The sequence below is a fragment of the Triplophysa dalaica genome, chromosome 13 (assembly GCF_015846415.1).
Source record: "Triplophysa dalaica isolate WHDGS20190420 chromosome 13, ASM1584641v1, whole genome shotgun sequence".
Classification (NCBI taxonomy): domain Eukaryota; kingdom Metazoa; phylum Chordata; class Actinopteri; order Cypriniformes; family Nemacheilidae; genus Triplophysa; species Triplophysa dalaica.
The window spans coordinates 21,885,383-21,912,899 of NC_079554.1; the positions used below are offsets into that span (position 1 = coordinate 21,885,383).

A 27,517-nucleotide genomic window follows, 5' to 3' on the forward strand; every position below is an offset into this window, starting at 1 on the left:
CACACACACACACACACACACACACACAGAAACACACTTACATGCAGAAACGCACACAGACAGAGACACACTCCCATACAAAAACACACAGAACCACACTCACATACAGAAGCACAAGCACACACACAGAAACACAACGTGATATAAACTACTAAAATGAACTATGAATAATATAAGAGTTTATTCATTCAAATTTTCAATAAAAAAAATCTCAACGTTATGTTGTCAATAAGCTCTGCGAAATAAATAAAAAGGAATTTGATCATAAATTACTCATTTAAAAAGACGACAACAACACAAAAGAACACAGCCAAGAGAGGATAAAATCAGCCCAACAGACTACTAAAATACAATCTCTCATAAAACCGTCTGGCACTTTAAATCTCCATAAATCAAACACCACATGTTTGCACGAAAAATATAGTTCAATTTAAAACTGATGAATCGAAACATTGTTATTCTATTAATATTCTGATTTCACACATTTTAAAAAAAAAAGAGTATGCTCTCTGATACACACACAAACAAAATATCAAAATACTGTTTGTTGAGGCTGAAATCCAGTCTCAAATCACAAGGCACTATGTAATGTTGATATGTTTAAGCAAATGGGAGTGTTTCAAATCATCTGCAGTCGTACCAGCAAATCCTCGCAGTGGCACGTTAACACTTCAGCTAAGCCAAGACTTCCTGTTGTCTCCCTTCCGTCCGCCACCGTCTCCTTTGGCCAGCGCTGTGAGGGCTGCCAGGTTTGGACTGGATCCTGACAGGTTCTGCTGACGCTTCTGTCTCTGTCTTTTAGCCGTACCCGTGGCTTTCGTGACTCGATCCGTTCTCACGAGAACGCCGTATCCAGGGTTACACTGGAAATATTGGCGGCCGCCGACCGAACCGTCATTTTTACCTTAAAGTAAAGAAAAATATACAGTACCGCACAAGCGTCTGGACTGATGTAAGATTACAAAAAAAAGAAAATTGCGTACCTGCAGGAACATCAAGCTCCACGCCGACCCAAACACCCTTCGCGAAGTCGGCCGGCCCAACGTAACGGACCGTTCCGGTTTTATTGGTACCCACGGTGACGTATTCCCCCTCCTTCAGCCAATCGGGAAGCGGAGCGTCAAGGCCTTCCTCTGAATCGGACAGGATCTCCAGTGTCTCCTGAGATAAACTCAATGTTGATAAAGAGTCGCTGTCTTTATCTTTAGCGTCCTCGTGCAGGAAAGACTTCAGGCCTGATGTCTTCACTCTCTGGATGTGGAAAGGATTGCCGGTGGAGGCAGAAAGAGACTTTCGGTGTTCCTCAGGTTTGGATGGATGGATGTTTGCAGGCGGCTGTGGTGGAGGAAGCGATGGCTCTGATGATTTCGATGATGCTAAAGGGTTTGACGGGTTTGTGATTACTTCAAAGTTTTCGGCTGGAGGAGACACCTGACCGTGTTCTTCTGATGCTCTCTGGACGTCTGTAGAAGTCTGTTCTCCGTGTTCTAGGCTGGCAGGTTGAAGCGGTGTCCAGTCTTCAGGTGATGTGCTTCTCGCCGACAGAACCTCACTGATCGTCTCTGGTTCGGCTTCTGTAAATTTCCCCATTTCACTCTCATTCAAGATGAGCGATTCGGAGAGAGTCGCAGAGGAGACGCTTGTGGAGATGTATCCGCTGGAGACATCGCTGACAGGACTGTTTGTGGACTCAGCAGCCGGGCTTTGCTTGGGATCCCCGTCCTCCACAAGAACAGAAGGTGGATCCTCGTCGATCTCTTGAGGTGGAACACTCTCATCCGCGGGAGAAACCGAAGATTGCGGGACCTCTTCAACCTCTGAATGGACAGGAGGGGGCGTTTCTGAACGTGACGTCTCGACAGCTGCACCCTGAGAAGATCAGCAGGAACAGATACAGTGAAAGAAGAACTGAATGGACCGAACACAAGGTCAAGTTTGTTTTAAGATCTCACATACCATCTGATCGTCAGTGGTCGTTTCTAAAGGAACATCCGATTCTTCAGTGATGTCACTGCGGTCAGTAATGACAGAAATAATTGGGACGTATGACGCAGACTCCGGTTGACCGGCTGGGAGAGCATCTTCTGCAGGAGCCTGTGGAGGTTTTAATGTAAAACATCAGCAACATTTCTCGAGTGCACAAGTTCAGAGACTGCAATGGTTATATATGGCGTTTATTCAGACCCAAAACTCGCACGCGTGATTTAAGCGCGCAGAACAGTTCCAAGAGTTTAAACACATCTTTGCGAGAGCGCATTTCTCGCTATGCTCTCGCAATTCTTGCTCGCTCGTCGAGTTGACTTCTGAGACTTTGGAGGCGGGTCAATGGCAGACTTCTCCCCATTTTGATTGGTCACTTTTAACACGCTCGCCTCTGACTGCGTTTTAGCACTGGGGTAGAAATGCACATTCGCAGGGATTCGTTTCCATGCACTGATACTGTTGTGCACGCTCGCAGAGCTTAAATGCGCTCTCGCGAGGGTGTGTTTACACTCGTGGAAGTGTTCCGTGCGTGTGTGTGTGGTTTTCATGCGTGCGAGTTTTGGATCTGAATAAACACCATATCATAATGCGTTATATTATTGTCAGTTTTTAAATATATTTATTGAGTTTACAAAAAACATCATCGTATAACATATCCATTATTTACCAAGTTACCACATTTCACACTTTTATTAAACGTTGTGGAGTATATTATTTTATTCCATTTAAGCTCTAAACGAAGAGATTTACCTGCTGACAGCTGCTGAGGTCCTCAAGACTAACAGACTCTATGACAATACGGGGGAGATTCTAAGACAAGTTCAAAGGTAAAAAAATGTCTTTAATATTTTTGGCAAAAATCTTTCGATTGTTGACTGCAAATGAAATAATTAATTTATAATCATTGAATCCAAAAATATATATTCAAACACAATAACAAGCAAACATTTTTTATTAATAATTCAAAAACACGAGATGAAGGAACAGGAGATATGTGGGTGTAAAGTGTAAAGAGGTTGTCACCCGCTCAAAGACAGCCGGTGGTGACGGATCTTTCTTCTCTTCTTTCTTAGATAACAGAGACATGATCATCTTTGGCACTGGAGACACGAGAGCTTTAACTGGGGAGAAATAAGATGCAGCTGATCCTGAGAGACCTGCAGGGACAGTGAAGCGGGGTCAAGAAATAGAGAAGCATGAAACTCATCTGAGGCAACAGATAAATACACAAATATAGACAGAAAACTACTGAAGCTGAGAAGTGATGAGCACAAACCACAGAAACACAGAACAGATGAACCTCAAGATGTCCTGCAACATGGGAAATGATGGAAAAGTACATTTCTATAGTTTCTGAGGATTGTTCGTCTGAGGGAGTAACTGGAGATTATTTTAACTCGACGGCTGGCTTTAAATAAACCTTTCCTGGATAGTGATGGGGTCGAATATTTCAAGATTCATTTGAACCAGCGCTTGGGTTTGTCATATTTTATATGACATATGTAGTTATTCTTTGGTTTTGTTTTGCTGTACTGTGTCATGTGCTCATGTACAGATGAAGTGACATTCATCTCTGTCAAAGAAGAGAAACAACTGAAGATGTTTTACCTGACTCAGGACTTTGGGTGTGTGATGATGGTGAATGTGAGGAACTCTTTGTGTGTGATGTGGAAACCTGACAAACACAACATGTGACTGAACAGACGATCACCAAAACTCAAAAAGAAACGTGCAATAGGAAAATTCAGTAACAAATACAACCGCAGCCATTTCAGACGGTAAATGTTTTTCATGAGGACAGCATTAATCCTTTTCTTTATTTTTCACTTTTGTAACACTTTGTTATAAGGTGTTGCATTAGCTAACATGAACAATGAGCAAATTCAAATTTTGAGTTAATGTTAAATAAAATTGTTCATGTGAATGGTGCAGATGTATTGTTTAGAGTTAGTTTATGTTAACATCTGGAGATTTACTGATACCTAAATGTAATTTTGCCTTCATGAGGACTTGATGTGTTAAACACGTTGTTGATCATTTTTTTAAATGTAATTCATAGAATAGTTGATGGATTTCTGTTTTTAATAAAGAAATCTCAACAGAAACAGTTGAATGCTTTTCTTACTCTGTGTTCTTCTGAGTTCTGGCTGTCGATCAGATCTTTCCTGCTGCCAGACAGCTGAAACATACAGACACAGAGATTGTGTTTGTGTTTCATGTGTGTCTGTGTTTTGTGTGTTTCATATGTGTGTGTTTCTTGTGTGTATAATGTGTGTGTGCGTTGGTTTTATGTGTTGTTTTTTGTTTCGTGTGTGTGCGTTTCATGTTTTGTATGTGTGTTTCTTGTGTGTTTCATGTGTTTCATGTGTGTGTGTGTGTGTGTGTGTGTGTGCGTGCGTGCGTGAGTTTTGTGTGCTTTTCTTGTGTGGGTGTGTTTCTTGTTTCATATATGTGTATGTGTTTCGTGTGTGTGTTTAATGTGTGCATTTCTTGTGTGTGTGTGTTTCTTATTTCATATAAGTGTGTGTGTTTTGTGTGTGTGTTTCATGTGTGAGTTTCTTCTGTGTGTGTGTGATGTTTGTGTGTTACTTGTTTCATGTATGTGTGTGTAATGTTTGTGTGTTTCTTGTTTCATGTATGTGTGTGTGTTTCATGTCTGTGTTTCATGTGTGTTTCTTCTGTGTGTGTTTGTGTGTGTGTGCAATGTTTCTGTGTTACTTGTTTCATGTATGTGTGTGTGTTTCTTCTGTGTGTGTGTTATGTTTGTGTGTTTCTTGTTTCATATATGTGTGTGTGTTTCGTGTGTGTGTTTTATGTGTGCGTTTCTTCTGTGTGTGTGTTTCTTGTTTCATGTATATGTGTGTGTTTTGTGTCTGTGTTTCATGTGTGTGTTTCTTCTGTGTGTGTTTGTGTGTGTGTGCAATGTTTGTGTGTTTCTTGTCTGTGTTTCGTGTGTGTGTTTCTTGTGTGTGTGTGTGCGTCTTACTCTGTTAACACTGGGTGAACTGACGGCACGTTTGGTGATTTTTCCTTTTTCCTGCAGATGCTCCCGCACGGAAACCTCCTGAATTCACACACAACACAAACATTCCACACACATAAAAACATGCAGTATAACACACGACACACATGATGGCGACGTGCACACACACACACACCTGTCTGAGGCGGTCCAGCGTCAGCTCGTTCTCCACCGCTAACACACTCCTCAGATATTTCTCTATGGCAGCCTCACTGTGAGCGCCGGAGTTCTCAGCGCTGGTGGCCAATCTCGCCAGCGTCTCTCTGTCCTCCGAGCTCTGCATCTCCTGTGCGTCCATGACAAAACATCTCTTAAACGTGCAGACGAAAGGGAAATGCACAGAATTCAGAGAGGCTCGACATACCCCTGGAATATTGGAGACTACGTCAAACGTGACTCCACAGCGGTGAACCGAGCTGCGATGTGAAATCCTCCTGAGAAGACTCTGAGCGAAACCCTGCACAATCACATCATGTCAATCAAATGTCAAATCACAGAAACATCAAACAGCCGTGTTGTCAAACGTCAAACGTCAGACCTGTCGTGCCGTGATGTTGACGCAGATGCGTTTGCGCAGGACGAGCTGCATGCGCGCCGGGTGGCTGAGCAGAACGCTGGTGGAGACTGTGAGATAAACTCTGTGTTCCTGCCCGCCCGCTCGACTCAGCTCGGGACACTCGTGAACCGTACAATCCCACGATGCCTCAGCCTTCACCTGCGAGCAGAGAGTGACATCAGAACTTGTCTGGCTTCACCGAGCGTCAGGATGTGGACTCGTTACCTCATCCTCGTAGTGTCGGACGATCTGCAAGTCCATGAAGTCGTCCTCGTCCTCTCTGCTCAAAACGGCATCCTGGCCTCCGGCCGGAGGAGTGGAGAGATGATCGTGGAGGTCGTCGGCTGCGGATCCAAACACAAACGTAAGTGACGCCATTTCTAGGACGACGTGAAATCTTTGAAAACGCCAAACATTTACCGCTCAGATCGAGGAAGATGACGGGGACGTGAGTCTCCATTGCTGGAGCAGGAACCCTGCAGAGACAGCACACATGAGAGAGATCAATGTGAGCTCGGTGATGTTCAAGACAAGACGCTCACCACTCCGCTGGAGCTCCTGGGATCCCGCTGCCAGGAGACGGTACCAACACCGCGTTTCTCTCCTCGGTGAGCGTCAGTCGACACTCCAGGAGCTGAGACTCGCTCTCCACGTCCTCCTCAGATTTATCTACGCACAGCCAGACAACACGGCCTTTTTAAATCTCTGACATCTAACACCTCGCTGACAGACCAGCACGTGTGCCCGGAGACTTACCCTGCTTGCAGACGACTTCCTGGAGACAGCGGTCCAGATATTCTTGCCGTTTGGTTAGAGCCGTCAGCCACTGCGCTCGGAGTCTCTCCAGATCCACTTCCTGCGGTTCAAAACACACAGAACGTCCTTAAAACCCAGAGCGGGAGCAGAAGAGTGCCGCGAGTTTACACAAACGGGTCTGTACCTGATAACTGTCTGCGTCTTTATCTCCCACCTGCAAAACAACAAGAAGACGGAGGTTCAGAAGGACGTGATGATGAAGAAATGATCTTTGAATGATTATCATTGAGTGAAGGTTTTACCCTCGGAGGGGTTCTGTTAGGCTGGATGTGATGGACCTCCACGTTACCGATGGAGATGTTGAGCACAGAATCTGTGATGAGCGGCATTGTCCCAGAATCCTGAACCGAACGCACGGAGACCTGAACACGCCGCGTCTGACCCTAAACACACACACACACCATATCCAGTGTTTCTACTGTAAACGGCTGATTATAATCAAGACACACCGTTCACTGCTTATAACCATAAAATCATTTGGAGCTTGGACATCTAGAATGCAGATGTATTCATTATTAAAATAACCAACTAAAAAGAAATATGGGCTTTTCTGTGAAAATGTCGACCTTAGCATGAAAAATCGTAGATATTTTGATTTGGTGGTTTAAATATCCTCGTGAGATCTCTCTTTGAGTTTTAAAGCATTTGTTTTATTTTTAGCGAATGCTTTTTTACAATTAGGTAAGGGACATTTTCGGGAGTGTCACATCCATAACGCTACATATTCCTCAATAAATGAAGCAACTATTTTTGGTTCTATAAAGAGGCATCCCGTCTCCACATATTTCAATCACGATTGTGCATTTTAATTTACAGAAATCTTACAAAGTTGATCATCTCCCAAAAAGCTTTTCCCTTTTTTGTCACATCCATAACGCATGTTTATTTACCTTTTTTTCAATAGAAAACTTGAAGTGTCCCTAAAAGTTAACACACAGACACACACATATACACACCAGAGACACAGACACACACACACACCTGTTTCAGTTGAAAGATTCCTCCCGTATGGACATCTTTAGCTGCTTGAACTTCCACCGGCACAAACTCTCCTACATCATTCAGCTCCAGAATCTGCACCCAGAGCTCCAGCCTGCGCGTCACCTCACTCCACCTGCACAACACACACAAGAGAAGATTAAAAACCGAGAAGAAATCTGAGAATAATGTGCACTAGAAGATGATGTAATTGTTGATGTAGTGCCTCTCTCTGAGCGAGCGACTCTTCGACTGGATCACCCCCACATCCCATAGTGCCAGATTTCTGCGCGGGTTTGACTGCTTGTGACCGTAAACCTCAACAGCCACAGCGCCGTCTGTCACAAACTCCAGGAAATCTTCTGTCGCCGTCACTTCCAGCTTCTACCGACACACAGAAATGTGTTGACACACACGCTTCTCGACGAGAAACATTTGCTAATGGACAACATATTGAAGCGAGTGTGGTGAACCTTGCAGTTATTGAAGACGACGGATCTCTGCGGCTCTTTACTGCTGACGGCGCTCAGGTTCACCTCGGGAGCTATGACCACAGCTTCTGAATGATCCCAGAAGTGATACTGACAGAACACGAAGTTTGAGAGGTGCTGAGGTAATCCTGTCGCCTGTAAGATCTTCATCTGGAAACACACGACACAATTCACCATTGACCCGTGATGAAGCATCTGTGTAGTAGGGACAGACCTCCTCTACCCACCATGCATGTAAATTTGCGTTCTTGCGTCTCGCCGTCTGCTGTGGTCTCGGAGTCTCCTCCCTCTGCTTCACGCTCCTCCGGCCCGCCAATCCCACGCTCGACCTCGACCTGAAGCCGACCTGCGACCTGAAGCGCACATACACACCAATGACATCAGCATTCTGAATAAAACATGCTGGTGGGATTTTGCTGGTCTGGTTCACACACCTCCCCCTTCTGATTGATGATGGGTACTGCATACTGCAGCCGGACGTCATACAGCAGACAGGAGAGGAAGACGTTCGCCACACCGATGAGACTGTTATTCTCCTGCTCGTCAAAGAACGGATCAGCACGCTTGAAGTAAGAGCGCATGACCTGTGCAGAGAGACCAGAAGAGAATGTGACACATCTTGCTGTTGTGTTTAAATGTGTGTACAGGACACTTCAACCATCCGGGAAGATTGCTTTTGTGCGCAAGAAAATCTGGCAATAAAGTGTGCGTGTAGTGTGTTTGAAGAATGCTTGCTGTGTGTAGTGTTTTTGAATGTGTGTAAAGTGCGTTTGAAGAATGTTTGGTGTGGGATTTTTTGCAGTGTGTGTGTAGTGTTTTTAGAGTTTGAATGTGTATGTGCTTGTGTGTAGTGTTCATGGAGCGTGTGTTTATGCAGTGTTTTAAAATTGTGTGTTTGTGTAGTGTGTTTGAAGAGTGTGTGTTCGGAGTGCGTATGTTTGTGTAAGCAGTGTGCGCACTTGTGTGCCTTGTGTTTTTGGGGCGTGTGTAATGTTTTTGGAGTGTGTGTGTTTGAAGAATGTGTGTTTGTGACCGCTGGGGAGTTAAACATAAATACACACACACTCAAGGGGACTCGTATTACCGGAGAAAAAAGCGTATAAATCGTTCAGAATGCTATTTGTTAAAAAGTCTAAATCTGTGTGTTATTTATGCAGCAAATGATTGTTGTTTTGTTGTTGTTGTTGTTCTAGTGCGGTTTGACGTACAGGATCGTCTTCATCAAAGTCTTTCCACTCCTGATAGAGTTCTCTCATATCCACCAGTCTGTTTTCCATCTTCTCCATGGCCCAGATCTGTTTGCCTTTACTCCTCCTCCTCACCTCCACCGCCGGCTCGCTCAGAACAGAGTCGCGCTGCACAACACACAACAACACTTCTGTGTTTTAACTCTTGTCAACTTTAACATGGAGAGCACAGGCAGAGAGATCAGTTCTTCATACCACAGCAATAAACCTCAAACCTCACACACACAGACAGAGAGAGAGAGACAGAGTGTGTGTTGACCTTGCGGTTGGCGTTGAGGTTAGCTGCAGGTATCTGTAGAGTGACTCTGTATTCAGTTTTCTTGTTGAGCTCTTCAGAGATGACTCCAGCCTCCTGCACCAGAAGATTTGCTCTCACAATCTGATCTCTGAGCTTACGAAGAGTCCGACTCATCAAAGCTTCCCTGACACGACACAACACAACACAACACACATTTCAGACCTCTTCATTCTGCATCACTTTTATCTATTTGGGTTTTTCTTTACCCTGACAACCAAAACAAGACACACAAAGAAAATGTGTGTGATTTCTGAGTGTGTAGTGTGTGTAAAGTATAATGTGTGTATGTGTGCACGGCTGCGTGTGATGTGTAATGTGTGTGTGTAGTATAATGTGTGTGTGTGTAATCTGTGTGTGTGCGTTTGTGTAATGTGTGTGTAAAGTATAATGTGTGTAATGTGTGTGTGTGATTTCTCACCTCTCTTCACTCCACTGTTGCAGTCTGCTCTGTGTGTTTGAGGTCATGTTGAGATGTTCAGTGCTTCTGTGTCTCTGTGGATGAGAGCTCTGCGTGTGCAGCTCTGATGACAGCCGTCTGCGCAGCTGGTGCAGCTCCTGCTCGTACATGAGCCGCTGGCGCTCCAGAGCCGAGCGTTTCTCCTCCTCGTGTCTGCGCTCGAGAGAATGAACAACTGACTGCAAGGGATCTGAGAGAAAGAGAGAGATGCTGTAATGAGCACTAAAGCCTGTATCTTATAAACAGAGCAAAGCAGATGTGCGTTCATCTCACCATTGTTTTCCAACGCTTTCATCATCACCTCCGTCTGCGCAGACTCAAAACTGATGCTGGAGTCATGACTGAGCTCAGTGTTCAGAGCAGCCTTCATCACACCGGCCTCCTCGCCACGATACACATGAGACATGCTAATCCTGACAGACAACACAGAATGTACCAGCAGTGTTTACGTCGCGTCTCATAATGGACAGCGACCTTCATAACAAAGTCAAGAAACGATATTTTGAACCATCTTTCAAATGTTTTTAATGTCCAATGCATTGTAAAACATGACATCAAAGGGAGGTCTCTGATTGGCCGATTGGAGATGGATCTCACAGACCTGAAGAAGTGGTTGTTTCCCCAGAGGATTCGATCTCCGTGATGTAACTGAACAGGAGAAGAGACGGCAGCCCCATTCACACACGTCCTGCAGACAGACAGACAGACGTGATAGTGGCTGCATTCAGCACTGAACACTTGTGATTGGATTAGAAGTGATATTACCGGGCGTTTCTCTTTGGTGTGAGCGTTACACCTGTCTCTGGCTTCATGTCTATCACGCAATGCTCTGGGTTTATCGCCAAACCACACAGCTGAATGTCCTGAGAGTCCGCAGAGCCCACACGCGTGTGTTCCTGTATCAACACATAAACAAATCCAACAAATCTAACGTACCATTTCTAAAACCACACTGACGCAAAATGATTCGATTTCTTGTAAATCAAGAGAAGACGAAAACTGACCGTAAGGATTTTGCAAAAAAAAGTCTCCTGTACCTTTAAATAGTAGACGAGGAGCTCGTTGAGGGCGGGGTCAGCATTCAGATTGACCAGAAAGCATTTATCATCGATGACTCTGATCCCGGACGACTGCAGAGAAATCCCCAAGCTTTCCAGCTGCTTCTGTCTCTCCTGCAGACGAGAAACTCATTCTCAGCCAGCGACAACACACGCGCGCAAACCTATTTGGAGAAAGTCTCACCTGTGCGATCTCCTCCGTCTTCCTGAGCTTCTCCTCCCAGCTCTCCGTCATCTCCTGGATCAACTTCTCAGACTCCTCCAGTCTCTCTTTGAGCTCGGGAGCCTTCATTGACTGACCGAACACAAACGCACAAGGTTAAACCTCTGCTAAAGGTCAAAAGTCACGCGAGGCGTGTCTGCGCGCATCACCTCGGCCTCCGTCAGCTGACTGCGCAGTTTCTCCACCTCCTCTCTAAGCTCTCTGATGATGCGGGCGTTGGGGTCTTCGTTGACCACGGCGTGATTGACGATGCTTTTGGCCCGGTCGGCGTATCTCAGCGTTGAGAGAGTTTCTTCGTAGTTGTCGGCCGCAGGGCTCACCGTGGCCACCATAGCCGTACGGCTGTTTCCTCCTAAACTGTCCTGCATACAGAGAGGAAATGACATCAGCGCAAACCAAGCCAAAGCATTCCTATCATCTCTATTGTAAAGATGTGATCACCTTCAGCAGCCACGTGAGCACAGAATCTCTGTAGGGAACAAATTTACTCTTGTTTTTTCCAGCGCCCTGCTCTGCTAAAGCTGAGATCACCAAGCCCAGTGTAGTGAGAGATCTACAAACACACACACACGTATAACATGACACCAACACTGTGTAGATCTACTGTTCAGCACTCAGGTTATACTTTATAGTTTCATAGAGAATAAGGCAGTAAATTACTAAAAAAATTGTTTAAACTATTTATTTTAGATCTACAGTGATTATAATAAGTTTCATCGGGGATAATTAGGGACAATTGTTTTGAAACAGACTAGGTGTGTGTGTATGTGTGAGCAAGTGTGTGTGCAAGTATGCATGTTTGTGTGGGCACGTGTGAGTGTGTGTGTATGTGTGTCAATGTCTATGAGAGTATGTAATTGTGCGTGTTTAGGTGTGTGTGTTTGTGTGTGTATGCATGTGTATGGGTGTATGTGTGTATGTGTGAGTGTGCATGTCTATGTGAGAGTATGTAAGTGTGCGTGTGTTTATGTGTGTGCATGCGTGTGTATGTGTGTGCATGAGTGTATATGTATGTGTATGTGTGTGTGTGTGCATGTCTATGTTAGAGTATGTTAGTGTGCGTGTTTAAGTGTGTGTGCATGCGTGTGTATGAGTGTGTATGTGAGAGTTTTTTAGTGTGTGTGTAAACTTTTGACAGACCCTCACAAGGTCTCCTTGGGTCTGGTTGTATCTGTGAGTATGTGTGGCTGAATGTGTGTGTGTGTGTGTGTATGACCTGTTAATATTGCTGCCTTCTTTCAGTCTCTCTCCAGCAGCTGCTGTTTTATCTGCTCTCTCACTACCAGCCAGATCCACCAGACTGAGTTTACTCACTTTCTCTCCACTCGTCTGAAACAAACATTTCAAAAATCACACATCACGCTGGAGAATGAAGTTAAAGTTTGTGTGGTGTCAGTGATGTGTGTGTCACCCCAGTCTTCAGGTCTCTGAGTGTGTGAGTCAGAACGATGTTAAACACGGCGTGTGAGCGACTGCTCTCCTCATTCATGTTTGTGGCCGCCACGGTGCGAGATTTATTCCCCTCGGACATCAGCGACTCAATGTCCTGAAATACAAAACATGAAACTCTAAAAACTTTCAACAAGAGGAAGATGAATAAACGAAATGTTGGAGGTCAAAGAACCTTTAAGCTGGTCACAGCGAGTCGAGACAGACCGTCCACGTACGGCCCCAACACGTTATGCTCCCGGACCCTCAAAGCATGTCGGCTCCTGAAAAAAAATATGTTACTCGATTTTAATAAGTAATGCAATTCAAACACTTCCAGCACAAAGACGCTTGTCCTCACCCTTTAGGATCCAGAAGATCTCGCACCTTCTCATTATAGATCTCCATGAAAGAGACCTCCACGGCGAAGCTCTCACCCTCCCGCTGCTCTTGAACCGTACGCTCAAACAGAGAACTGCAGAGCCGTGGAATCAGACCCGGCTGCTCGGCCGTTCCCATCATCGTGTAGGACTTTCCAGAGCCTTCAGCCAATCAACACAAAGAGAACACGACAGGAGCCAATCAGAAATCAGAATCCGGATAGACACCGCCCCATATTTGGGAGGAGGTTGAGCCAATGAGATCAGAACGTTTTTATTAGTCATGAAAAACTCAAATCTGTCAGAATGCTGTTTGATGCCAAATATAAGCAAGTAAACTAGATAACAGATATTATCGTAAAATAAAACTGATAAAAATTACTAAAACATCTCTGTTAACTGAAATGAAATAAAATATAGATCTAAATATTATTTGACAACTTAAAAATTTTAATAAGATATGTTGCCTTTGCAGAGTCAGCAATAAACTGAAACAAATTTTGGGTGAGACACTTAAATTATTAACTGGAAATAAAAAATAAAAAAAGAACTAAAACCTATATCTATAAATGAAACCAATATAACTATGTTTATACAAAATTAAGTAAATTTTAACTAAATATCTCTGTTGTCCTTCTAAAACCTTTTATCTCCATTTTGCCAAAAATCATTATTATTATTATTATTGGTCACCCTTTACGTTTGTCACTGGGTTTTGCAAATGCTTAACCAATTAGGAGTAATGAAAAGTGCTTGTCAACTTTGACAACACAGTTGGTTTTTCCATTTCCTGAAAAACAGTGAATTTGGAGATCCAAGGTTTTAGAACAACAGTGATCACAATCTAATATTCAGACAGACCATGGTATAAATAAATTAATAAAAATAAAAGCTAATTAAGAATATTAATAACAAATTACCCCGCAAAATAACATGTATGTGTACCTGTTTGGCCATATGCAAATATACAGGCGTTATATCCCTGGAAAGCGCTGTCCAGAAGACTCTCTCCAAGACACTGAAACACCACATCCTGACCTGTGACGTTCATAAGCAATTAGATGTGCACATTTCAACTATCATAATAAATCAATCTGGTAGATCAGTTTGAACAGAAGCAATAATACAAGCTTGTAAATAAATCAACAGACAGACCTGCAAACTTGGTGACCTCAGTCTCATCTATAGACCAGAAGCAATAATCATACGCGAAGACCTGCAAGAAAACATTTGAAATATCATGCAACACCCACATGGCCTCGTGTCAATTTCACATGCTTATTAAACATAACACACATTATTCAGAGACGGTAATGAATAGATTTGTGATCATAATATAATGCAGAACAGACGTGAGGACTCACCTTCGGCTTGGCCCTGTATTTATGAAAAAGAACATTGAAACATTAATAGATGAAACAACAATCACATGCAGAAATGAACAAAACAAACTACATTTCTGTCATTTTTGAAGTGAGGAGCAATGATGCTCGAGTGTTGTAGATGGTTGCCTGCATCTTCTGACATGTTTAATCTTGTTGTTTAGCGGTTTTTAACCGATCCGAGTCAAGAGAGAAGGGCGGATTATTTACGGAAGTCTGATACTAACACAAGTATGAGTAACAAACATCACAAAAACCTACAGTGTGCTTTGTGAAATATGGAAATTGGTCATGCAGCACCGTTCCTTTTTATGTTTTTTCCCATGAAACCTATAAAGTTTTATGGAGACAACCTTTCGGGTTTCACTTTCTTTCTGTGATCTTCTGTCTGATGTAGAGATCAGCTCAACCCATGTGTGAGAACACATTCATCAAACACTTCTTCCCAAAATAAACTATCATTACCATGATCATTAGACACAAGAAAATCGTCATGATTTACATGATAACCGCCGAGCGTGACTTGTCTGCACATAACGTGGGCTGAACAATAAAACCAGCTAATTGCCAGAAGGGATTAATGAGGAATTTGGGTGAACTTTCTTGCGTAAGCCTGTTAAACCTGTTTGCAGAAGGTTAAAACACTGAAAACTGTTGCAAGGTACAGCGGAGACAGTTCAGACGTCAGGAACACAACCTGAAGGTTTCCCTCCATGTGTTTGACCCGTCGTTATACAGCCGAAGGACTAAATCTCCTCCGGGTCATATTTCGACACCAAATGTAAATATGACTTTGTTCTTTTGATTTCATGATGAAACGCGTCTTCAGAATTCGGGGCGAAATATGAGCAGGACTGGATTTATCCAGAGAGATTCCTGCAGGAGCAGGTGACCTGAAGGAGGGCCAGATCCTTGAGAAACAGACACACCCTTTGTAAAGAGACAAGGTGGAATTCATGAGGAGAAACGACTGAAGCCAAAGATCATCCAATAGTCTCTCTTTATATAACACACACACATGTAACTGCACGCTGACAGAAAACAACAAACGCAAACACAGAGTTTAAACATACGCCAACTGATACACAAACTAGTGCTGACAGATAAACTCATCTGTGTGTGTTTGCAGAGTAAAGAGAGCCCTTAAAACTACAGCGACTCAAATACCAACAACCGATGTAACATTATTAGCTTTCATATTCATCCTCAAAAGTATTATATCGGATTTACAACAAACTATGGAAGCAACACCTAAGAAATCCCATAAAATCCTTTAGAAACACCCTGGCGATACTCATTAAAGGAGTAGTTTACTTTCAAAAGAAATGTTCATGATAATTTACTCACCCCCATGTCATCTAAGATGTTTATGTATTTTTTTCTTTAGTGGAAAAGACAAACTTCACTGGACTCCAAACGGTTGAAGGTCAAAATGACACTTTCAGTGCAGCTTCAAAGGACTTAAAACCAGACGATGAATAACGGTCTTATCTAGAGAAACCATCGCTCATTTTCTAAAAAAAAAAAATTTATATGATTTATAAACACAAATGCTCGCCTTGCTCTGTTCTGCAAAGCTCGTTCATGACATCACGTAATAATGTTGAAAACTTGCACGTTCAACTTGTAAACACTGACACTGTACTTCCTTCTACGTCAAGCGTGACATTTTCAACGTAATTTCGTATTTTTTGAGGTCATGAACGCCCAGCGCAGAACAGAGCAAGGCGAGCATTTGTGTTTATAAAGCATATACACCTCATATATACTTATACACCTCATATACATATATATCCTTTGAAGATGCACTGAAACTGTCATTTTGACCTTCAACCGTTTGGTCTTGAAGTCCACGATATGGAGAAGAGTCCTGGAATTTTTTTATCACGACCTTCATTCCTTTTCGACTAATATTTTTTTTCTAAAGTTTTAAATAAATTTACATTTATATTGAAAGTGAACTACTCCTTGAACATATCTTTTTCATGCCAATATTCAAAATCTTCACGTTTCTCTTTAATGTCCCTTTTGGGTGGAAAAAGATTCAAGTGATGTCGTGTCGGACTAAAGGAACTTACTAAATAAGTCCTTTGTATTTAGGAGACTTGTAAAGAGCAAAAGAAACACGAGTGATTTATTCTCCTTGGTTTTTAATCACGAGTATTTACGGCTACTTTTGGCCCGCCAATGAACTTTCACGTGTTTCCATGGACACTGAAGGCCACCGGAGAGAAGGAATGTTGGGACAGAAGAAAACACGTCTGATAAAGACAGACAGAAATCTTGTATTATTAGTGCTGTTTGTTAAGGTGTCACTGTTAATGATAATAACAGGGTTGAACAAAATCTGAATATTAAACTCGATTTGCTTTGACATCACCAATGATACGCAGTAGTGATGTTCATTTTCTACGCGGGCAGAAAAGAAAGATTTCAATTGGATCGTGAACCATATCTTAGCAACCACATGGCAAAGCACAGGCGACCACATACAACACCTGACAGTCACACCGTAACAATTCTGCAAATTAATTGTGTAGAATATAGAAAAATCTAGTTATTAACTAGAAAACTTTTCATGTAAGATTTAGAGAACTGTCATGTGTACAAAATCCCACGCACCCCTGGTGTCTGTTTACCTGCTGTCGCCTTTTCCCAGGTTTCCACTGGCTGGATACAGCACAGTTTGATTTCCTTCCATATCCACAACACATTTTGTCTTCAGGTCCCGCTCTGTATAAACACAGCAATGATCATGAGCGCTCACCATGTGAACTCTCGCATGAAGGCTTCTAATAACACCAGAATCATCCGTCAGGCGTTTATTGGAAAGTGAAAAGTGAGCTCCGTATGACAGGTGGTTGGATGGAGGGGATGAAAACAAGAGGGTTCGATGGTGATGTCATTCAAGCAAAATGTGTAGAACGTGTTGATGTATTTTAAAGAATCGAAAAGATTATCCTTAACATATCAGTGTGCAAAAATGATCAAACACGCTCGCTCTTTCAGCACCAAACACAAGACGTGATGGTCACATGTGTGCAGACTCACCTCTCCTGTTCATGGGTCGGACCCGAACGGCCACTTTCACATTAGAATCACTTAGAGTTCTGTCGTCCATTATTATCTTCTGCATCTGTGGTGTGCTATGAATCATAATGAACAAAATCAAAACAAGCATGCAGTTGTATGTCTATGATGGAGATGGAATCATGAAGCTCTGAATATCAAAATAAAAGCCAACTTTGATCCTAAAAACAATGTTGCATTGTTTGTGTTACAATGTTTTTACAGTATGAACTCTGCTGAAACTAAACAACAGGGAATTGTTTCAGCAATTCTAATAGATTGAATGGCTATAAAAAGGGAATTGTATTAGTTTTTATGGAACTTATAATGGTATCTATGGGTCTCTATTGGTGGGGTGTTACATATTAAATGAAAATAATTAAAACGCCATTAAATTACATTAGAATGAGACCCAAAACATGACAAAGCAGATTTCTCTATAGGTTTTAATGGTAACCATACCATAATTACACACATTTTATTAAGAAAAAGCACTTTACCTGATGTAGTCAGTGATTTCCTCGTCACAGGTCTGTGTGTGGCATTCCAGCACAGATTACAGATTAAACGACACGATTATCCAGCGTGTCACATCGACCTGCGGAACACACGAGCGTTCGTTAGCGCTAAAACACTGACAACTTCACAAGTGCATTTCCTCATTTTCGCCATTTTACCGTGTTAAACTCTCGAAGCTGTCGAGCCGGTGTCGCCGGTGTGGGACTGAACGAACGAAACCTGCGCTGTGCCTGTGCGTGCGTGAAAGTGAGAGAGTCTGCATGCGGCGCTGCGCAGACCGACACGCATTCGACGTCGAGTATCGCGAGAGCGACTGGAAAGCCCCGTTTTAAAATGGCTCTCGCGATACTTCGTGTCACGCGCTAATCGGTCTGCGTAGCGCTGCGTGAAGTCGAAACACACACTGAGCGGGCACGGTTTCGTAACGTAAAATTCGTGTGCGATACATTTTGCCAAATTAAATAGACCAAGAGGCTAAAGGTTACTAGAGAGTCATGTCTTCACAGTCACAATTTAAGATCGCTGCTTAACGCATTATCATGTGACACCTGTTACGTTTCTAATCTGTTTAGAGGCGCCTCCTCGTCGGAAGAAACGCCCCCACCAAGAAGGTTTTCACAGAAATATAAATTTATTGTATTGTGTGAGTAGAGTTCTACCAAGCATTTCTCTGCGTGTCGTACTCTTGTTGGTAACTAATAAAACTAAAGAAAAAAGGAACTTTAACTGATAGTTGTAACGCGGTGTCGCTCCTGCCGCTAGAGGGCGATGAGTCAGTCACGAGCTGAGTCACTCACGCAGAGACACACAACAGAAGAAAACAACATCACCAAATGCGTGTTACAGAAAACAAAACAAGAGAATTATCCACTGTGTAAGGATCGAACATGAAATTAGTGAGTATATTGATAGGTTTTTATTAAGGCGTGAATGGGATCTACACACATATATATATATATATATATGTATAATATTTATCTGTTTATGTGACTGTGCATGATGAAAGTCATGTCTTGAATCATTCCTGTGTAACTTATGTTCACTTGTGTTGTGTTGTGCAGTACTGTCTGTCGGGTCACCCGACTCTTCCCTGTAATGTGCTGAAGTTTAAGTCCACCACCATCATGCTGGACTGTGGGCTGGACATCACAGCTTCACTGTATTTCCTGCCACTGCCTCTGGTTCACAGGTAAGATCACATGACTCATGTCAAGATGTCTGAGAACATACTTAATGATCATCATAACATTTGAGTTATCCACATATATTTTGATATGGTTTATATTGTTCACTATTATGTATTGTTCACATGCATGTTATGCACAAACATAAGTATGAAAGATAAATATAATTTATGCTATAATGTGGCTTTGTTTGATCTACTAATGCAGATTGGTTTTGTTTCATTAATTTACAGTCCGAGATTATCCAAACTCCCCGGATGGGTGTCCAAGGATGGAGCCGTCAACCTGGAAAAAGTGAGAGCTTGTTCTCAGCTTTCAAGATAGAAAATGATGCCATTCCTTGAAACGTGTATTTGTGTGTGTTGTAGGAGTTAAAGGAATGCTCTGGCCGGGTGTTTGTGGACTCACAGCCAGAATTTTGTCTCCCTGAAGTAAATATTTGAATTTCCCCTTTTTAAGAACATGTCATTCAAACGTTGATCTTAATAAACTGATGACGGAGATTAAGAAAGATGTTTTTACTAAAGGAATTACGTGACTTTTTCAGAGAGAACTGCTGGATCTCTCCACCATAGATGTGATCTTGATATCAAACTATCACTGCATGATGGCTCTGCCGTACATCACAGAACACACAGGGTTTACAGGAACAGTATACGCCACAGAACCCACCCTACAGATCGGCAGGTGTGCTTTCTTAAAGCTCCCATGTAAGACTTTCTTTTGGGTTAAAGGGCTCAGTTTGGTTGATTTCGGTGTGTCTTGCTGTAGGCTGTTGATGGAGGAGCTGGTGGCGTTCATGGAGAGGGTTCCAAAAGCTCACACTGCCACCTGCTGGAAGAACAAAGACATACAGAAGTACTGGCACTGGCTTCAATATGATTTTGAAAGGAGACTCTTGAAGGTCCTGATGTTTGCTTGTTTGTATGGCGTCAGGTTGCTCCCGGCTCCTCTGAAAGACGTTGTGGACGTGTGCAGCTGGAGGAGATGTTACAGCATGCAGGAGGTGAATTCTGCTCTCAGTAAAGTCCAGCTGGTGGGATATTCACAGAAAGTGGTGAGTTGTTCTTCTCGTGTCTGATACTTTTTGTCATTTCCGGCTGTGTAAGCTCTCAGGACTCTCTCTATGTCTCTCAGGAGTTATTCGGAGCGGTTCAGGTCTCTCCTCTGAGTTCTGGATATTCTTTGGGCAGCTCCAACTGGATCATTCAGTCGCATTATGAGAAAGTGTCGTACGTGTCGGGGTCTTCGCTGCTCACCACGCACCCTCAGGTGATGATGTCACACGGGCAGATAACACAGATGATGTTCTCATACACAAGTGTTTCTTCAGCTGCACACTTGGACACTGAAAATGTTCTGAGACGTGTGTTGTGTTCTTTAGCCCATGGACCAGAGCTCACTGAAGAACAGCGATGTTCTCATACTGACAGGCCTGACCCAGATCCCCACCGCTAACCCAGACGGCATGCTGGGAGAATTTTGCAGTAATCTGTGTGAGTTCTTCACACCGGTCTGATGTCAGAAACAGTTCACGTGTGAACGTCAGTGATCCAGTGAGTGTTTGTTCTATCTCTCTCTCAGCGATGACCATCCGTGCCGGAGGGAACGTGTTGGTTCCGTGTTATTCCTCTGGGGTGATTTATGATCTGCTGGAGTGTCTCTATCAGTTTATGGACTCGGCTAACCTGGGCAACACTCCCTTTTACTTCATTTCTCCCGTGGCCAACAGCTCTCTGGAGTTCTCACAGATCTTTGCAGAATGGTGAGATCACAGATGAATCTCCTGATGTCTGAGATCATCTGTATTATTTTACACTAAACTTAATTGCATTGTACTAATCAGTGTTGTTTTAGTTAATTGTACATTTCTAAACACTTATAAAACATTTTAAATATTTTTATTTTAGTGTAATTTAAGCAACTTTGTTCTGCACTTTTGGCATTTTCTTTTTTTTAAATTATTATTCTTTTTTATAAAAATATTTTATAGGTTTTTATAATTAGGGTGTTTTTTAAGGTTTATGTTAGGTGCAATTTTTGTTGATATACTATTCTGTATTTTATTTTATTCTATATTACATTATATTATACTATTCAGAGTTATTTTCAATTTTTTTTGTAGTTGTATTAACATTTTGAGCTTTCACTTTTATATTTTAAATGTTAATTTTAGGTAAATTTTTCGCTTTTAGTTTTTATTTATTTACAGTTAAGAATTTTAGTCACTTTAAATTGAGTGAACTTAAGTTTTACTTTATTGTTGTAATATTGTTATAGTTAAACATTTTTTCCTATAATATTTAGATCTAGATTATATTTGATTTCACCAAACATTTAATATTTTTAGCTTCGGTTGTCAATGCACTTTATTATATTATGTCAGATTATACCATACTGATATGTTATTAGTTGATGTACACTACTATCATTGGTGCTGTCAGAAGTGTTTTCTCTCCGATTTACTCAGTTTTTTTGTTTTGGTGAAGGTTGTGTCAGAACAAACAGTCTAAAGTTTATCTGCCCGAGCCGCCGTTCCCTCACGCTGAGGTAAAGCATCAACCCAATCCCAGCGTTCTGTGTTTCAGCATCATGTTCAGTGTTTGTGTTTCTTGTGCAGCTGATCCAGACCAATAAACTGAAGCATTATCCCAGCATTCACGGAGACTTCAGCAGTGAGTTTCGTCAGCCCTGTGTGGTGTTTACAGGACATCCATCGCTGAGGTTCGGTGATGTGGTGCACTTCATGGAACTGTGGGGTAAATCCAGCCTGAACACCATCATTTTTACTGGTGAGTCACAAAAACACCACAGTCTGTAACGTCTAATGATTTCTTTGATTCTTTGGTTACATATAGTGGTATCTGTCCGAAATACAACTAGAGTTTATTAAAATTAAAATTAAAAAAATATATATATAAATTACCTTTCAATTCATATTTTTTGTAAATAATGACCTCCTATATAGATTGTCTCCATTTGCTCCCCTTCTAATCTTACTGATGTCTTTAAAGAATTTTTAGATATTAACATGCTCACAAGTGTTTTCCTACATGAATATGCTAATTCATAATTGTGTAAATAAACCTTAAAATGATTTGGATGATGAAGATGAAAAGGTCTCACTGATAAACTACAGTTACGGATGCTGTTGCTGTGGAAACCGAAACGGCAGAATTTGATGTTTTGTGTTTTCTGGCCCAGAAGCTTTGTGGTAGTTTAGCTTGCCAACTTTGATTTAATTCGATCACAAACAGAACCAGACTTCTCCTACCTGGAAGCTCTGGCTCCGTACCAGCCGCTGGCCATGAAGTGTGTTTACTGTCCCATCGACACGCGCCTCAACTTCCACCAGGTGTCTAAACTCCTCAAGGAGATCCAGGTACAGCCTGACTCATCTCTTTGTCTTCTGTAGCGTTTTGTGATGTGTCATAATCCAGAAATCAATGTTTCTCTGTAATGACCTCTCCCATCAGCCTCTTCACGTAGTCTGTCCCGAGCCGTACACTCAACCTCCTCCAGCTCAACCTCACCGCACAGACCTGATGCTGGAGCTGCAGCCTCCTCCCATGGCGTACCGCCGCTGCTCCGTCCTGGGGCTTCCCTTCCGCCGGCGCTACGAGCGTATCCACCTGCTGCCCGAGGTCAGAACCGCCCCAGAGACATGCCATCTGATCAAGAATGACTCGGATTAAGTTTGTGTGAAATGAAAAGAAATTCACTTATATTTGAAAAATAAGACATGAAGTCAGTATTTGTATAGGTGGTCAAAACAATATTGATGTCTATCAGAATATCTCCCATGGATTTGGAGGTTTGACCAGTGATGTTCAGCGTGTATTTTGTCTTTCACACAGCTGGCTAAATCTCTGGTTCTGTCTGAGATGAAGACGGGTGTTTCTGTGGCTACAGTATCTGCAGTACTACACTCAAAAGACAACAAGCACGTGCTGCAGGTGAGAGAGGTTCAGATCAAGCCCCGCCCACATGCGTCATGTCACTGCTGATATGTATTTATTTATTAAAATGAGCATATGATGTTCGCAACTAATCCCGGTCCGTACTGTAAAAACCACCCTGTGACGGTTCACATACACACTCATTTGTGTGTTTGTTTTTGTGTCGTAGCCGGTCGCCAAACCCGCTCCGGTGCCGCCCAGTAAGAAGAGGAAGAGAGTGACGGAGGATCCTCCTGAAGTTCTCGACCCTAAACCTCTGCTGACCGGAGCCGTTCCTCTGGAAGCTTTCCTGGCTTTACTACACAAGGTACATTGTCCTGACAACACATTCTGACATTAGGAAAGTGTTTGAGTATATTCAGATCTGTAGTTCTCCTCGGTCTAGACGATCGTGTGAAATGAGTTCAACAGAACTGAAGCTTGATGTCAAGGTTATTGAACGGCGAGATTTGCTCTTTCTCCACAGATCCCAAAACACTTCCAAAGATAGTAGGTGTGATATAAATGTAACATCGTTAACACAGTAGAAAATCTAGAATCTCTTCCATTTGCTTCATTGTCAAACAGATCATGAAAAGGGAAACAGAATTTCTCAGATAATTCAAGTCAAGGTGACTTTGTGTTTTTCTAATGAAGTCTTCTCATTATTGAAAAGCGCTTTAGTGCTGAACAAGCACCTCACCGCAAGTTCTGTTGGCTTTTTATCAAGAAACCTTGTATTTGTAAGCATTTTATTTCATCGGTGAACTAATACGACCCCACCAGAATGACATGGCAGCCGTCCATTAACACCTTAGTAACCACATAGCAACATCCCCATCATCCCACGGAGTCTGTACGAGCGGCTCGGATGCACACAGACATACTGCACATGGATGTTGCATTGATCACACAATGCTGATGTTGTGAAAGGGAGAATAGTTGATGAGGGTTCGTGCATCAGTGATCTGCTGGAGATTGTGCCGAACGTCCCTCTGAGAGTCTGTGGCTTTGACCGCAGCTGTTATCAGACCCATTAACCGTGAGATCGGACACTCAAATCCACCGTGAGCCGTTTGCCAGCGTCTGATGCTTTCTAAACACCATTAAAGTATCAAATAAAGCATTTCCCCTGATGAATTCTTAAACACAGATCAGATGTTGTTATGAGAAACATCACTGGTTAAGTCTACAAAAGAAATCCGCTGTAGGGCTGTAAATATCTGATGCATCTACCGCAGCATAAACGCAAAATGTCTGATATCTCCCGGGTGAAAAATGGGATGGAATAATATATTATGACCCAATATATCTCTGTTTTGTATTTCGTCAACCTTAATGTTTGTCTGTGGGGTTTGCTGATATTTAACCATCAAAAAGTATTAAAGAGCTTTTTTGCTTAGATAACCTGGTTATAAAATTCTGCGTTTTCCCCATTTCCTGAAAGGCACTGGCTTTGGACATGCAAGGTTTCCATTTAAAATGTTTTCAGTTTTTGTGCTTTTATTTGTTTATTAAAAGTTCCCTCTTAGGATTTAAGCTTCTCACCGTCCGTCCTGATTCAAATTTTGTGAGTTTTAGACCCGTTCAATTTACATTCACTTACATACATAAGGTCTGGTTTAACAAGTGTGTATGTTTAACTGAAAATCATTGAAAGTTAACGTTAGCATCTTTTAGACTGTAAATGAGGTGTGTGTGTGTCTCCTCTAGAACGGCATCATGGAGGTGAAGGTGGAGGAGACGTCAGGCGGTCACATTCTTCACCTGCAGGCGGAGGATGTGCTCATTCAGCTGGAGGAGGAGGGAACGCACATCATCTGTGACCACAATGAACCTCTGCGCACCGCCCTGAGAGACCTGGTGCTGCGCTTCCTGCACAAACTCTGACCTCTCCTAACATTCTCCCTGACAGTGACTGAAGTGTCGCTATATGCATTATTTCAACTGCACAGCAGATGGCAGGATCTCGAGCACCTCAGTTCTGCTCATTTGCAGACACTCGGATGCTATTATGCCATTCAGTTTTGAGTAGGAGTTTTAGTTCGTTGTTTAATATCATTGTAAAATATTTTTGGGAATAAAATGTTTTTTGTAGATTTGTTGTCGGCTGATTTGGGGTTTTCTTTGTACCAAACATGTTTCAAGAGTGTATTTTTAATGTGAAACTGATCCTATACAATCTATGGCTGCATCTTAAATCCTCTTCTTCTGCACTACATAGTAGGCGAAAATCAGTCTAATAGTATAGTATGTCCAAAACCTCAGTATGCAAAAAACACTTGGTCGAGGAATACCCGCATGGTCTACTACTTCCGCTCTAGATTGGTGAGTGTGGATCGGATGGACACTTTTCTATCCCATGATATCACGCGAGCTGAGCAACGGTCAAATTTCAGAAGTAAATCAAGTAAATATAGCAGAAAACTTTAAGGCAGACGTCTGTTTTTAATGTAGGTGCCAATAAATGAATTTCTCGTGACTTCGTTTTTCTTAACGTTCACATATAGGTTGTTGTTAAAACATCTTGGGTCAAACAGCATACGAGTCACATGACCATAAAACATGGCGGACGCAGTATGTCCGAAATGTATTTATACTACTCCAACTCATACTAAAAAGAACGTACTGTTTGAACAGCTGATAGGTAGGTAATCCAATTCAGCCAATGGCTTTTGTGTCTCCAGCTGCACCAGAGGTCAAAGTTCATCAATGCACATCTATAAAAATACAACTTCACATGCATTTCTGTAAACTTGGATCACCACGTAATTGACCTTCTGAGTGTGATTCATTGGCCAAAGCGCATTATTTCGTGCAATACATATGGCAAAAAGAAAATTGTGTGACAGCTCTAGTTTGGATATATATATTTTATATTGTTCGGAAACATTAAAGAACAAAGGTCGGCAGAAATATTGAGCTGTAATGATTTCGAGACTTGAAAGTAATCATTCCATTACGATGATTGTTTTCTCAAATGCATCTTAAGATTTATTGTTCATCTCATTTCTGTGTGGAGCACCGGTCGGTCAGGGTGGGAACGGTTTGGTCAGAAGCCTTGAGTGAGAAGAGCTGAAATGTAATGTAGGTAATGTGATTCTCTCTCTCTCTCTTCAGGGGCGTAGGCCGTGTTCTCAGTCTTCGGTGAGCTCATGATCGTGTGTCTCTGAGGGGCCGTAAACACATGCATCTATAGTTGTGTGATACTATCAGGAGGACTGGGAAACCACATTTGTGTTGGACACAAACTTAAGTTCAGTTTAGTTTTCTCTATATAATGAGGAAAACAAATGAACTTTCAGATTTCAGTGGATGATGTCATATCAGAGGAGTCTGAATATGACATCACAGGGGATTGTGGGAGATTTACTGTCCTTCACAAACACAAACTCCCCTTGTTGATGCCAAACCTTTATCAAAACTATATCAAATAGTGGCAAGATTTTAGAAAAGCTACAATAACATGATCTAATGTCCATTCCTTTGTTAGGTTTGAAGTCGGCCTGAAACGGAAGTAGAGACCGTATTTACTCCGTATCGTGTCCGGAGTGAAAGGTTTTGACTAGAAGGGATACAGCCACTTCCACCGGGCATGCGCACTTCAATACAGCATTTTTTTTCACGCTGAAAACACTATATCACATTTTTTTATTATTGTAAGGTTGGGTTAAGGATTGAGGCAAGTGTAGGCGATAGCTAATGTAATTTATTGTAATTAAAATATATTGCACTACTTCCGGCCGTAGCTCTTCCAGCAACAAGCCGAGTGAAACCACTTCTGAAATGAGGAAAAGGGCGGGACTTGATCCACTGACACCTGATTGGATCGTTAAAAGGTGAACGATCTAATAGCCAGTTTGCAATCTGTCAGTCATTGTAGCCCCGCCCTCGCTCCGTTCCTCGTGAACAGAAGTGAAGTCGCAACGTTTGTAATTAGAGATTGAAAGTGAGTTATATACTAATTGTTTACCGACGTATTGACAAGAATGGGTAACTATACACCTATCAAAGATTTATTTCAACATATGGAATTATCTGTAAAGAAAGTAATTAAGGCCTTTCCTTGTGACATAATAACATTACCCTTACACTTAGAGATAGACATTAATGATATAACTTTACAAAATTCTAAACTTCTTCTAAATTGTCTTTCTCTGTTTGATCATCGTTGTAATGATAACTGTTTAAGAAACTCCCTTCATTTTGGTTTTAATCTCTATGCAAATTTAGGTGGCATATTACACATGGCATAGTATCTGGACATTGCCTTAAAAATACATTATAACTAGCAAAATAATAGAAACAATGCTGAAAATTGTTCATAGATATTATCCTGTGAATTTTACCGTTAGATATATTCATAAAATTTTGGATAGATGAACCTTTTGCAATGCAACTCTTGAGGATATTGAAGACTTGTTCTATTATTGCCCTTATTCACTTTTATTTTGATTGATATTAAAATGGATATGATCAAACCTTTGG

At 42.0% G+C, this 27,517-nt stretch overlaps 2 protein-coding genes across 2 annotated transcripts; one reads left to right on the forward strand and one right to left on the reverse strand.

Annotated features, from left to right (window-relative positions):
- Positions 1–162: 162 nt before the first annotated feature.
- Positions 163–18,180, reverse strand: kif13bb (kinesin family member 13Bb). Its single transcript, XM_056765147.1, has 43 exons — positions 18,066–18,180; positions 17,889–17,986; positions 17,371–17,465; positions 16,959–17,052; positions 14,302–14,314; positions 14,093–14,153; positions 13,883–13,975; positions 12,919–13,099; positions 12,754–12,841; positions 12,541–12,675; positions 12,346–12,458; positions 11,571–11,682; positions 11,279–11,491; positions 11,091–11,201; positions 10,886–11,020; positions 10,614–10,744; positions 10,450–10,536; positions 10,122–10,261; positions 9,810–10,038; positions 9,353–9,515; positions 9,055–9,201; positions 8,281–8,430; positions 8,074–8,199; positions 7,829–7,996; positions 7,582–7,739; positions 7,359–7,491; positions 6,620–6,760; positions 6,502–6,531; positions 6,318–6,417; positions 6,104–6,230; positions 5,982–6,037; positions 5,787–5,905; positions 5,544–5,720; positions 5,370–5,462; positions 5,142–5,291; positions 4,970–5,047; positions 4,109–4,162; positions 3,592–3,658; positions 3,007–3,140; positions 2,734–2,793; positions 1,957–2,094; positions 984–1,869; positions 163–904 (listed from the first exon to the last, which is right to left on the reverse strand). The coding sequence occupies exons 3-43, from the start codon at positions 17,453–17,455 to the stop codon at positions 672–674; spliced, it is 5,709 nt and encodes a 1,902-aa protein (XP_056621125.1). The 5' UTR covers positions 17,456–17,465; positions 17,889–17,986; positions 18,066–18,180; the 3' UTR covers positions 163–671.
- Positions 18,181–18,644: 464 nt separating this feature from the next.
- Positions 18,645–25,128, forward strand: ints9 (integrator complex subunit 9). Its single transcript, XM_056765149.1, has 17 exons — positions 18,645–18,803; positions 18,969–19,096; positions 19,325–19,385; positions 19,460–19,522; positions 19,639–19,778; positions 19,863–19,949; positions 20,028–20,148; positions 20,229–20,363; positions 20,476–20,587; positions 20,676–20,856; positions 21,581–21,641; positions 21,712–21,883; positions 22,349–22,473; positions 22,568–22,735; positions 22,949–23,047; positions 23,220–23,357; positions 24,743–25,128. The coding sequence occupies exons 1-17, from the start codon at positions 18,795–18,797 to the stop codon at positions 24,917–24,919; spliced, it is 1,977 nt and encodes a 658-aa protein (XP_056621127.1). The 5' UTR covers positions 18,645–18,794; the 3' UTR covers positions 24,920–25,128.
- Positions 25,129–27,517: the final 2,389 nt, after the last annotated feature.

Coding starts and splice junctions, on each gene's coding strand:
- kif13bb (XM_056765147.1), bottom strand. CDS start 17,455: ATGCAGAAGATAATAATGGACGACAGAACTCTAAGTGATTCTAATGTG. Junction 12,459..12,540: donor TCAGAGACCTGAAGACTGGG/GTGACACACACA, acceptor TGTTTGTTTCAG/ACGAGTGGAGAGAAAGTGAG. Junction 5,906..5,981: donor CATCTTCCTCGATCTGAGCG/GTAAATGTTTGG, acceptor TTGGATCCGCAG/CCGACGACCTCCACGATCAT.
- ints9 (XM_056765149.1), top strand. Junction 19,779..19,862: donor CCCACCCTACAGATCGGCAG/GTGTGCTTTCTT, acceptor GTCTTGCTGTAG/GCTGTTGATGGAGGAGCTGG. Junction 22,736..22,948: donor GTATCCACCTGCTGCCCGAG/GTCAGAACCGCC, acceptor TCTTTCACACAG/CTGGCTAAATCTCTGGTTCT.